Source organism: Vipera berus (genome assembly GCF_964194415.1).
Source record: "Vipera berus genome assembly, chromosome: 2".
In the NCBI taxonomy this organism is placed as follows: Eukaryota; Metazoa; Chordata; class Lepidosauria; order Squamata; family Viperidae; genus Vipera; species Vipera berus.
In genome coordinates this window covers 191,311,421-191,325,102 of record NC_138203.1, presented here as the reverse complement: position 1 = coordinate 191,325,102, position 13,682 = coordinate 191,311,421, and the positions used below count along the sequence as shown (strand labels likewise).

General features: G+C 40.5%; 1 protein-coding gene across 2 annotated transcripts in view; it reads left to right on the top strand.

Annotated features, from left to right (window-relative positions):
* Window positions 1–13,682, top strand: part of ARHGEF37 (Rho guanine nucleotide exchange factor 37) — a 63,837-nt gene that overhangs the window by 20,240 nt on the left and 29,915 nt on the right. For both annotated transcript variants that reach the window (XM_081318598.1, XM_081318597.1), the window contains exons 3-4: window positions 12,000–12,223; window positions 13,308–13,431. In XM_081318598.1, coding sequence (XP_081174724.1) covers window positions 12,000–12,223; window positions 13,308–13,431 — 348 coding nt within the window. The remainder of the gene's footprint in view (window positions 1–11,999; window positions 12,224–13,307; window positions 13,432–13,682) is intronic.

The window sequence follows — 13,682 nt, the reverse complement described above, 5'->3', positions numbered from 1 at the left end:
TTACGATAAGAAGGTGGACAGGGCTTTTAAATCCCATATTCTTAGAAGTGCTTTATTGCGTGTCTGGAAAAAGTATTATTATAAGTTAAATTATAAAATACCGATTTGGGGAATTCCTGGACAAGCGATAGAGGGCATATCTATGGGAGTGAGTATGGACATGGTTTCTTATAAGGAACTACTTAGATTGCAAGGGACTGATTGGCAACTTAAATCATTAGAGGAGTTAAGACAAGAAAACATAAGTTACTCTTGGTTTCAATATACCCAATTGAAAGTTAGGTGGAAGTCAGATCAAAAGGTTGGCATCACAATTACAGATCAAAATTTAGTAAAACAAATTAGAGATTTAAATTGTGCACATATAAAGAGGATATATAATGCTTTAATTGAATTGGATTCGGAAACGGAACTGGTTAAAGACTGTATGATAAAGTGGTCACAAAATATTCAGGAACCAATTTTGTTGGACACCTGGGAGATAATTTGGGTTAGAAATGTTAAATTTACTCAGGCTCAAAATTTAAGAGAAATTTTTTATAAAATGTTTTATAGATGGCATCTGGATCCCAAGAAGTTGTCCAACATGTATCCTAATTTACAGTCTAAATGTTGGAGATGTGGTAGTTTAGAAGCTACCTATTTTCACATGTGGTGGACTTGTAGAAATATAAAAGCTTTTTGGATCAAAATTTGGTGGAACATTCAAAAGATTTTTAAGAGAAAGATAAAGTTTTCTCCGCAATTGTTTTTATTGGGTATTGTTGTAGATTGTGATGTTAAAGAAACTAACTTGATGTTGAACATGATAACAGCAGCATGGTTACTGGTGGGACAATATTGGAAGAAGGATAGTTTGCCCACTATAGAAGAATGGGTGTTTAAAGTTTCGAATCTTGCAGAAATGTCTAAGATTTCTGCTTATTTGAAAGATCATTCACAGGAAAGATATATTTCAGTTTGGAGGAGATGGATAAATTATATTCAGAACAAATATGGGACTAAAAAGTTCCATTTAGCTTATGAGTAGATTTTAGTGGGATATTGTTATTGGTACTTTGTTTGTAGTTATGTTAAAGGGGAGTTAAAGCACATTATGAATTTGGTTAATTGTATATTATGCATAATTTTTATTTAGAATATGATTATTGTAACTATAATCCTGTATTTAGCTCTGGGAAGTGGGGGGGGAAGTGGGGGGGTTTGGGGTGGGAGGGATTTGGGGATATATTGTAAAATTTTGTTTTTGTAAATCTCTTTAATTAAAAAAAAGAATTCTGTGAGGTGAATTGGGATAAGAGAGACTGATTGATCCAAAGTCACCCAGCTGGTTTTTCATGCTTAAGGCAGGACTAGACCTCCGTTTCCTGGTTTCTAGGCTAGCACCTGAAACAACTACATTTTTAAACTTCATTGTAGGAACTGCTTGTGACTGAAATCATTTTTCCTGATTTCATTTGGAATTCCTTCTTTAGTTCCTATTCTTTGTTACTGAATACTGCATGTCTGCAGTAAACGTGGCTTGTCACAGTTAAAGTGCAGCTGGTACTGACACTGTGTTTCCATATTTTGAGGGGATTTTCTATGGTCTTGACCGAGCTGTTGATATTTGCCAATTTCCTAGAGGGAAATTTCAGTCAGTTTCAGCCCAAGCGGGCAGAATATGGGCAGAAAAATAGGTGATCTTTTGTTCTATTGCTTGGGGTTCACTGACAGGTCAGGGATGCTCATGGTTGGTGAGTGGTCTGGGTGACCATGTTAACATGGGGCGGTCTTGCCTCTCACAGTGTGGCTGAAGCTCAGTCCTAATCCAAGTTAGGAGTTACTCCAGCAATGGAAATTGCACTTCCTCCATTCCTCAATAAACATTCAGGAAAGGCAGAAATGCAGTGGCGTTTTGCCATAACATTCTGCTGGCCCTACAGCTTGCCTTCAAATATGAGGCATGATTTACATTGTAGTGCTTTCACATATATTGAGTTAGGTATTCAGCTAAAGGACATGAAAAACGGGGGGGGGGGAATAAATAAATGGCGCCATAGTAGTTTAAAAGGCATGGAATAATTGAAATACCAACTCTTTCTTCGTAATAACCTAATTAGGTAGCTGATGCTTGTGCTGTCCACATCCTGCCTTAGCTGTTAAATCCTTCCTTCTCTCTTCAGGCACAAATGGGTTGACAGCATGTAGGCAGAATATAGTGCTGTTTGCAAGAGACATTCTCAGCCACTAGTACCTTCAGCTGGAGACCCAGCAGGAAATGCAGAAGCAAATGGACATTTTAGTCATGGAAAATCTCTATAGGAATATTGCTCCCTTGGTTGTGGTTTTAATTTTAAAGAGTCATTACGGTGACTTTATTGATTTATTTAATTTGGTTTTTATGCCCTCCCACTTGAAATATGACTCTTGACTAGCAAACAACAGTTAAAATAAGAATAAAAAATTCAACAAACCCCTCCCAAAGAAACATCATGCCAGAGGCAATGCACATAACCCCTGAAAAATGAACTCATAAACATCCTGCCCAATGCCCATGGAAAGAATCAAGTTTTTAATGCCTTATGGAAAGTAAGTAGAGTTGGGGCCACGGAGCAGGCATGGCAATAGAAAAGGCAAGTTTCTTTCATTCCATCAGGTAACATTGCTTAATTGAGGGGACCAGAAGTGTGTCAATTTTGTTGGATTTCTGCAGGCAAATAGGAGACAGGTGGATAACCCATTTCAGTGCCATGAAGGGCATTGTAGATGACAACCAGCACCTTGAATTTACTCAGAAACCTACTGAGAGCCAGAGTAGTTCATGAGCTGGTGTTATCACAAGGAGTGAACCTAGACCAGGGAGCCATGGGAGCACAGTGGTTAGAATGCAATATTGCAGACAAACTCTGCCCACTGCCAGGAGTTCGATCCTTCCATCTTTCTGAGGTCGGTAAAATGAGGAGGCAGTATGCTGACTCTGTAAACTGCTCAGAGAGGGCTGTAAAACACTGAGGAGTGGTATGTAAGGCTAAATGCTATTGCTAAGATATATACATAACTACACATACTATCACATTCTGGACTAGCTGGGCTAGCTGCAATTTCTGTATGGTGTAGGATATACAGCAGTAATTCGGAAGGGAAGTAACTAGGAGCAAACCTGATCCAGGAATGTGCACAATTGGTACGCAAAATGTCACTGTGCAAATGCCCTTCTAGCCATGGTTGTCTTTTAAGCTTCAGTTAAGACTTTAGGAGGACCTCAGGTTGTGCAACAGTTCCATCTGGTCAGTACAATCCTTTTCAGAACTGTCAAGTCCTGTGAGGTTGGCAAGGAAGATTGGGATTCTGGAGATATTTCTAGATTCTTTCCTATTAGTAAAATAATGTCACAGAATCTTGAAAGCTTATCAAAGTGATTCTCTTGTACAAGTTATATCTTGTACTTAAGGCATGAATCTCTTTCTCATCACTTGGACTCAAGAACCTTTTCTGTAACGGTGCTACTTCATCCTTTAACTGTATTGGTCCTCTGTGTTCACATGATTTCTTAGGTGTTTATTAAATGCATCCCCTCCCTCCCCCAGCTCTTCAGCACTTTCTTAAAGGCAGCCAAGCTTGAGACTGTGTAGATCTTGGAAGTAAAGTTGTTCCAGACGACAGAGAAGACATGCTTCCCAGTTCCCATGATATAACATTGCTTTATAGGTGAGACCTGGGGCATGCCAACTCTAGGATTTTGCTGGCTCTGAAGGATTTTACTGATAACTGGGAAAAGGCCCTGATCCTATACCATTTAGGGTTTATGGATGGCATCCAGCAACCTTCCAGAAAGGCCTCTGACTGTGAAATGCAGCCCAGGGGATACCACAGAAGAAGTGGGCCGGCAACGAGAGGCAGGCTGCAATGGTAAGTGGGTGTGGGGGGCATCTCCACCCCACACCCCTCCCTAGCTTGATTTTTAGGTATGTATCTCACCACAAAACAAGGATTTATTCTTGGCGTAGGGCTTACATTAGGCCCACCCACCCACCCACCCCAAATCAGGCTAGGGCTTATTTTCAGGGTAGGTCTTACTTTCAGGGAAACACAGTAGTTGTAGATGACATATCAGGGAATATACCATTTGAATGGTACATTTAACATACCATTTGAATAGTCCTCAAGGACAGCCCATTGTAGAGTACATTGTAATCACACACAAGGTGACTAAGGCATGAGTAACCATGAATAGGGCCTCCCTGTCACTATGGACACTTTTAATTACTTGATTCGCACAGGAAACCCTCAGATCCTGCCTTCTATTTCTGCTGTCAACATCTCCCAATAAAAGTGATGCCATTTAAAGAGTTCTGCTTTCTTGGGAGAACTGATTGAGGCGGCTCCAAGAAAGTTTAATTGCATATCAGAAGAATGTATGCAAAGGTCTTCCTGGCCATAACTGCTAGCTATTCTTCAAGTAGAAGCTGTGAGTCCAGAAAGACTGTCACATTGCATACTGGTTCAGAGGAAATGCAACCCACCCAGAGCCAAGATCATTCAGACCTGGATGATCCTTGTCTCCATAGCCTCTCTGTCTTGCCTAGGTTAAGCTTCATTTTGTTTTCCCCCATCGAGACAGCCTCCAGGCACTGTGATAACACTTTGACAGCATCAATTGGTTGGCCTGGAGTACCCATGGATAGTATCAGAATATTGACAATGTCTAGCCTTGTGAAGTTGATGACATGGTCCAGAAGTTTTCATCAAAATTAAATAGGGAGGGAGAAAATGCTGAGCCCTGAGAGACTGTATAAACCCAAGGTCTTGGACTCAATATATCCATAGTGCAACTAATTGCAAATAAAAATTAGAACCACCCTAGTATACCATGGTCCAAAAGGATACCCTAGCTGATAATATCTAAAGCCCCTTAGAGGTCAAGACGATGAACAACTCCCATCCTGGCTCCTCCAGAAATCAGCACCAAGTGTAATCAATGGTGTCTTCATATTGTAATCCATCCTGAACTTAGACTGAAAAGGAGTTAGGTGATCTCTTGAGTCAACCAAAATCAGTTTGAAGAGCACAAGGTTGCTGTAGGATAAGAAACAAAATAATGAAGTTGTCGTCATTAACAATATCTTTGCCACCTGCCAAGTTTCCTAACTATCTGAATTTATTTATTTTTTTAAATCTATTTTACAGATCTACATTTTATTTAATTGTTGGATAAAGACAGTGAGGAACTGATTATTTTCTTCCATAAACTGAGGATGTGGTTTAGTTTGTTGTTGTTAGTTGCGAAGTCGTGTCCGACCCATCGCGACCCTATGGACAATGTTCCTCCAGGCCTTCCTGTCCTTGCTTAATGATTGCCCTGATCAGAGACAATTTGAACTTACGACAGTACTGAAGAGGTAGCTTTATGACTAGTCCTCACATTTATAATCATCATAGCAGCCTCGTGATAATGTGATAGAGATTCAGGCACTTCCCAACAGGCAGATGTTTATGACTGTCACAGCATCCTGCCGTCATGCGATCATCCGGTCTCCAACCTTCGCTTTCTTGCGAAGGTTGTTGAGAGTGTGGTGGCGCATCAGCTCCCCCTGGTTCTGGATGAAGCGGATTATCTAGACCTGTCCCAATCGGGTTTCAGGCCCGGGTACAGCACGGAGACGGCATTGGTCGCTCTGGTGAATGATCTCTGGAGGGCCCGGGACAGAGGACATTCCTCTGTCCTTGTCCTATTAGACCTCTCGGCGGCTTTCGATACCATCGACCATGGTATCCTGCTGCGGCGTCTCAGGGGATTGGGAGTGGGAGGCACAGTTCTTCAGTGGTTCTCCTCCTATCTCCTGGGACGCTCGCAGTCAGTGTTGGCAGGGGGCAGAGGTCGACCCCAAGGACTCTCGTTTGTGGAGTTCCTCAGGGGTCGGTACTCTCGCCTCTCCTGTTCAACATCTACATGAAACCGCTGGGTGAGATCATTCGTGGTTTTGGAGTTGGGTATCATCAGTACGCTGATGATACCCAGCTTTTCATTTCGACCCCAAACCACCCCAGTGATGCCCTCGCTGTGATGTCCCGTTGCCTGGAGGCGGTTCGGGTCTGGATGGGGAGGAACAGACTTCAGCTCAACCCTGACAAGACTGAGTGGCTGTGCATTCCGGCATCCTGGGACATTCAAAATATTCCACCTCTCTCTATGGGGGGTGAGTTTTTACCCCCCGTGGATAGGGCTCGCAACTTGGGAGTCCTCCTAGATTCACGGCTTACCCTGGAAGACTATATAGTAGCCGTGACTAGGGGAGCTTTTGCCCAGGTTCGCCTGGTGCGCCAGTTGCGGCCCTATCTGGACCGGGATGCCCTGTGTATGGTCACTCATGCGCTCGTGACCTCTCGCCTGGACTACTGCAATGCTCTTTACATGGGGCTCCCCTTGAAGACCACTCGGAGGCTCCAACTGGTACAGAATGCGGCCGCGAGAGTTGTCTTGGGAGTTTCCCGGTACTCCCATGTTACACCTTTGCTCCGCGAGCTGCATTGGTTACCAGTTGTCTTCCGGGTGAGATTCAAGGTTTTGGTTATGGTCTTTAAGTCCTTACATGGCATGGGTCCGGAGTACCTCGGGGACCACCTGCTGCCGGCGTCAACTTCCCTCCGCCCTGTGCGTTCCCACAGAGAGGGCCTCCTCAGGGTGCCTCCGGTCAGAGAATGTCAGCTGGTGGCCTCCAGGGGGAGGGCCTTCTCTGTGGGCGCTCCGGCTTTATGGAACCAACTGCCGGTTGAGCTCCGGACGGCACCGGACCTTCGCTCCTTCCGGCGCAGTCTGAAGACCCATTTATTTGAACAAGCTGGCCTGGCCTGATGGGGGGCGTCAGGGTTTTTAATGGGTTTTTATACTGCTACTGTTTTTATCTGGGCAATTGTTTAATTCTTTTTTAATTTTTGTATTTTCTATTTATATATGCCCCGAGTCCTTCGGGAGAAGGGCGGTATATAAATTTAATAAAATAAATAAATAAATAAATAAATAAATAAATAAATAAATAAATAAATAAATAAATAAATCATTTGATCAGCATCTGGCTTCCAACAAGCAGAGTTAATGGACAAACCAGCATTAAAATTGCAAGTCACAATCACATGAAATTTTACTTAATGACTGCATTGCTTAGTGACAAAGTTACCAGTCCCAATTGGGGTTGCTAAATGAAGACTGCATGTAATGTTCATTGTTCATTAGGTTTTTGTCAATAGCATCAAAGCAACTATTATTTTAGAAATTTAAAAGGAAGCCAAGACAACCTTTCCTCTTCCTTTTGTTTAGCAGAAAATAAGAAAATTTCTTATTAAGAAAAAAGGATATGGGATTACCGGTATTTGTGTTTTCTGGATGCTTGCATTCCAAATTCAGCTTCAGTTCTGATGCAGGTATTGGATAGATTCTACATGGCAGATGGCAAATATTTGTTCCCTGTACTTATAACCTGAGACTTAAAACACTCAGCAAAATAGGAGCCCTGGTGGTGCACTGGTTAGAATGCAATATTGCAGGCTAACTCTGCCTACAGCCAGGAATTTGATCCTAAGCAGCTGAAGGTTGACTCAGCCTTCCATCCTTCCAAGGTTGATAAAATGAGGATCCAAATTGTTGGGGGCAATATGCTGACTCTGTAAACTGCCTAGGGAGGGCTGTAAAGTACTATGAAGCAATATATAAGTGCTATTGCTATTGCTACGGAGAAATACCATGTGCTCTGTGCAAATTTAAAGGACCTACGTTGTCCTATTTCTTGAAGAGATGAAAAGTGTTGATTCTCATCCTTCTGAGTGTTTTGTAAGATCTTGGATGCTTAAAGTTGGGGTACCAGTTCAAAGCCTATGACCTGCCTCTGCCTCTCAGCAATGTATTTGTGACTCCCAAAGATGACAGAGCCACCCCTGAATGTACAGAGGTTAAATATTTGGAGCTTCTTTTAATATGAGTGATTGGTGCCGAAGACACCCAGTTTGCTCTTCAAATCAACCAAAACCTCCCCCAACCAACACTCGAAACATTGGTGGTATAATTTCCAGCCTCCCTCAGTCATGACCATCCCATATGGATTGCTGTGGAACTTTTGTAGTTCAGCAATGAGGATCCAAATTGTTGGGGGGCAATATGATGACATTTGTAAACTGCTCAGAGAGTGCTGTAAAGCCCTATGGAGTAGTATATAAGTATAAGTGCTATTGCTGAACCATGGAAGCCCAGTGGTTAGAATGCATTACTGCAGGTTACTTCTGCTGACTGGCAACTGCCAGCAGTTTGGCAGTTCGATTCTCACCGGCTCAAGATTGACTCAGCCTTTTATCCTTCCGAGGTCAATAAAATGAGGACCCAGATTGTTGGGGGCCATATGCTGACTCTGTAAACTGCTCAGAGAGAGCTATAAAGCACTGTGAAGCTATACATAGGTCTAAGCGCTATAGCTATTGCTAAGTGCTAAAATACGTGTGATTCCAAGAAATGTTTATCTCATTTTTTCACTTGTACTAGCCTCCTCTATTAATTGTATTTCTGGTAACGTTTATTAGCCTTTCAAGGCAACTCAGCTAAGACGCACACTCAGAAGAAGTAGGTGCATCTCTTCCAACTTCAACTTTACGGTCCATAAAACTAAGGATGGTCCCTTCTCAAATGTTTGCCACATCCAAGTTCCTTCTGCAGACTCAACTGCCTCTTATCTGACTGTCGTCTAGGCTGCAGCTCTTCTTCCTGTCTCCCAAAGTCATTCTCACATACAATTACAATTTTACAATCACATACTGCATTCAAGGTTAAAATGAAAGTATTTAATTTTTTTTAATTTTCACATCCACAACTTTTCCTATCTGTGAAATGATCTATATTTTTGTATTTCTGCCACACCCAAAATGGCGGATTGGATTTTCCATAAGCATAGTTTTTTTTTAAATCCAATCACCAGTGCTCAGATTTTCTCCTTTGTCCTCCAACCTGATCCCCAGTAAAAGAGTGTCCCACTGGTATTTTTTCCAAGAGGCTTCTTCCAGAGCTGAAGAAGCTTCTTGGATGAGAAACAAAAGGTCTTCAAAGAAAACAACCTGCCTCCAGAAGTTGTGAATGCTCCAACACTGGAAGTTTTTAAGAAGAGACTGGACAGCCATTTGTCTGAAATTGTATAGGGTTTCCTGCCTGAGCAGTAGGTTGGACTAGATGACCTCTGAGGTTCCTTCCAACTTTATTGTTGTTGTTGTTATTGTTGTTGTTGTTATTATTATTAACAAGAAAGTCCAGTTGCCTCATGAAAAAACACCTTTGGGATAAGTATGACCTGGATGAGAATCTCCACAGACATTCAAAAGAGTGATTACTCACATATATGTGACTCTAGGTGGCTTATTATTTAAAAATCCATCATATAAAAAACCCATAAAAACCTCCCTCTCTCCCCCGCCCTCCCATCTCATGGCAGCAACAGTCAAATTAACCTGATTGGCTCTGTTTCTATTCGTGGTCCCAGACCTGCTAACAAAGCCTTATTTATAGGGCCTTTCAAAAAAGCAGCAATCTAGAGCCAGCTGTACCTCAGGAGTAATGGTGTTCCACAGAGAAGGGGCCACCACCAAGAAGGCCCTTTTTCATGGTCCAGCCAGATGGCAATCCATAATCAATGGGGCCCCATAAAATAACCTGTCTTCCCATCCTGGTGGACTGGGTAGATGCAATAGGGCAGAGGCAGTCCTTCAAATAGCCTGGGCTTAACTATGTGGAACAACTACTGGGTTGCAAACCACACTTTGGGAAATCAGAGATAAAGCCTTGAGATGTTCCATTAAAAAAAAAAGGATAACCACAGCTCAGTGTTTTGGCAATATGCCTACCTGCCTTGAAACTGAAGTGGGAGAGAGAGCAATCTGAGGGCCAGCAGAGAGGGGCATGGAGGAATCTTGTGTTTTACTTCTTGATAGATATTAATGTAAAAAAGTATTCTGCATCCAACCTTGCTGCAAAGACTCTATATAAGTGAACGTATATCACTTCTTCTACCTTCTATGCTTGTCATCTGACAATAACAAGTCATGCATTTATTTGACAAAGTAGATTCGTGTCCATGAAAATAAATGGCATCATAAATCAGTCCTGAAAGTGAGTCAAAACTTTGTGGGGTTTTTTACTCATAAAAAGAAACTGATCTATGGCTCCCCCCCCCCATTTTTTTTAATTTCTTATGCAATGAAGGTCTGTATAGTTAGACAAGGATCCAAGATTTTCTATTATTTAGCCCCTTAAATTGATAGCATTTAAAACAAACAAACATTACATAATTAGCATTTTAAATTTTTTATTCATGATTGTTGAGATATTCTTATGTTTTTAATTATTAATTTATTTTGTATTGCAACCTTTTCTATTAGTTATTTTTATTTTTATTTTTTTAAAAAATGTAGGTATACTATAGGAAGTCTTTGGATTATGATGGCAATTGGGATGAGAATTTCTGTCGCTCATTGATGCAGTAATAAATAATAAATTAAGGGTTAGAATATAACTTTAGATGATGAAAGTACAAAGAACTGAATTTGTTAAGTTTTACAGTCATGTTATGACAGTTGTGTCAAGCAAATGACCACTTCTGTTTGGCTAGCCTGTGCATAAATTATTGGATAGTTTACCTCACCTTTTTGATTTAACTGTACTTAAGTAAATTAACAGCTACATTTTTTTAAGTAGTGATAATTTGATAATGCTGTATAAAATGATAAGTACTGTTTGTAATTATACCCTGAAAATAAAACATTTCACCATTCAATTGAATATTGCTGAGATTTTTTAAAAAATCCATCGGTTAAAATAGTTTGAAAGGTTATCTCACTGTTCCAGGCAAGCAGCAATATCTTTTCCTCTGTATTGATTTTAAAACGATGTTTTCATCCAAGGTCACGGATTGTGATTTGCATGGCTCAAGGTGCTTTAGCAACATGTTACCTGCCCCCAACAATGGTCAGCTTTTCCATTTTTTTAATAGGCAGTTTCATCACTTTTAATTCCAGGCTTAACTTTTATGTGGATGATGTTACCCACTGTGTAGAATTATGTATGATGTCATGGCAGGAAGTGTCAATGAACTCTCCTCAAAATTTAAAAGCCTCTTTCACATCGATCATGTGAAAGGACTTCTCTTTGAATGAAGCTGGGGTCATGAAGGAAAGTCACAATGAGTGGCTTGATCTTTTCTCATCAAATCATATTTTTGTTCAACAGTATCCGTTCTCTGGGATCCCTTCTCATTGGTGCAATGATGAATTCAATGTGGGCGAAAGTGTCAGGCAGATCATGAGAACAGCTTTATTAATGCAAGGATCTCCTGGAGGAGGGTTATCTCATTCTGCATGACAACATGGTCAAAACTCTGCCAAGCAGAGGCTCTTCTTTTTAACCAGGAATCTATTGAAGAAAGATATGATAGTTTCATATCTATATTACTCTTCTTGCCCCACCCCATGTTAATAAATAGGGGGAATCCCAAACAGTTGTTTAGAATTAAATTCAGGTTTCATAATAGCTATTTAAGAACAATTAAGTTTTTTTTTCAAATTATAGGTTACCACCCAGATACAGTGGGTAGCTATAACAAAATGTTGAAGTGTTTAACAAAAATTGGGAATCTACTGATCAGTGAAGAACTTAGATTCAGTGGGAACTGATGTAGCTAAAAGTTTGTATTATTTTGGTGTAATAATTTATTACACCTAATTAACTAGTTCTGAACATATGTGTTTATTCCTTCTTACAAAGTGGTTTACTATCAACTGAGTGTAAGTACTAGCCAATAGAATTCTTGCTGTGAACGATAAATAATATTTACAATTGAGAAGCTGTTGCCAGCATACGTTAGCTTTCTATTTATATTTTCAAAATGTAATAGTAAACAAAAGGAAGAATTCCTGTTAAATTATAGCCTAAAAATTGGTCTGACTATTGCTCATATGAGCAATGATTGAAACTTCTCATTCTGCCTTTGTAGCTCCTAACATGGCAAATGACAGCTATGAAGAACTTGCATCCAAGGTGACTTCAGAGGATGAGGAACATATCTATGAACATATTTATGAAACTTTGGCATCTTCTGACAAACCAGAGCTGAATCACCAAATGGCCATTGATGAGCTCATCACTACAGAGGCTAACTATGTGCACAACCTTCAGCTCTGCATTTTTGTTATCCGTGATCACCTCCAGAAAAAACAGGTGAGAATAAGAGAGATCATCTGTAATCATCAGCATTTGAGTTATGATAAAAGAAAATTGTATCTACAACAGGAAACCCTGTATTGTATAAATAGCAATATCTTAAGTTATTAAGGAAGCTAAGCATCAGTGGCTTGTCCCAAAATTGAGACCTTAAAGTAGACTAAGCCATTAAATGAATAGTAAGAAAGAAAGTATAGGGAGAAAATTCTTCAACTGGAGATACTATGGGAATTATGTTTAAAGCAAGAGAAAGAGAATATATTAGATGTTAATGTATTCTTTATCAAGGAAAGGAGGTGAACACATGTCTGTTTAGGAGGTATGGCTTGAAATGACCACTGGATCCTCTTGTGAGAAAGTTCCTTCTGGCTGTACAGCTTCTCAACCTCCAGCTCCAAGGTTACTTTCATTTCTAAAAAAGCTTACTGTTTATTGAATACATGGTGTGATATAGGCGAAGGAAAACTAACTCTAAAATCCCAAGGCATCAAACCATAGCATATAAGAATGACATTCCCAGCCAATACCCCGCCCCACCCCCAGATGTCCACATAGCTCATGTAAACAAATTCTCTTTGTTATGACAATCGTCTGCTATTTCTTCACACTGGCTAGAATGTCCATGATGGTTTCCAGACAGCCTCTCTCAGCAAACTTCCCCAAAACTGGAGAGGTTTCGTTTCTCTAACATGCCCATTCGAAAGCATTCTCTCTCTCTCTCTCTCTCCCCCCCTCCCCCCTCACTCTAACAGCAAGATAAAATCACAGAGGCCTGTGGCTGCCAGATTTTCACTCTTGACACAGCTCTTGCATTCTGTAGATTCATTCTTCAACAGTGTGCTCTCAACCTCTGCACCTGAAGAGTCCGCAGACCAATAAAGCAGCGTGATACAGCTGCTTACAAAAATACAAAGGGATTTCTCAGAATATGCAGCCTACAGACGTTTAATGGTTACAGTTTTAGAAGCAATGTTGGGACAGAAATATCATGGTTAAAAGGTAGTAACTACCTTTGTCTTGAAGAAGAGGAGCATATGCTGGCTGAGAGAAGAAACTGAAACATTGTACTACTCTATTTCAGCTGCCTGAAATTGACCTGGAAGGATTGTTCTCTAATATAGATGATGTCCTGCAGGTTTCCAAATGTTTGTTGAAAGGACTTGAAGCTTCTGTGAACCAGGGGCAGGAACAACTTTTTCATATCAGTAGGTAGTATCCACAATGATGTATCTACCACATAGTTTTTAAATACTGTTATTATTAAAGCAATAGCATACATTCTATTCTAACAACAGTAATACTTCGATAACTTTAATACAACCGCTATGAGGCAGTGTCAGATTGCCTAATGTCTTAAAAGCTGGATTCAATACTGCAATCCCATTCTTTGGAAATTCTGCCTGCTGTATTCAATTGTCACTTTTGAAATGTGAGCTAATATCCTTGAGAGCTGTGG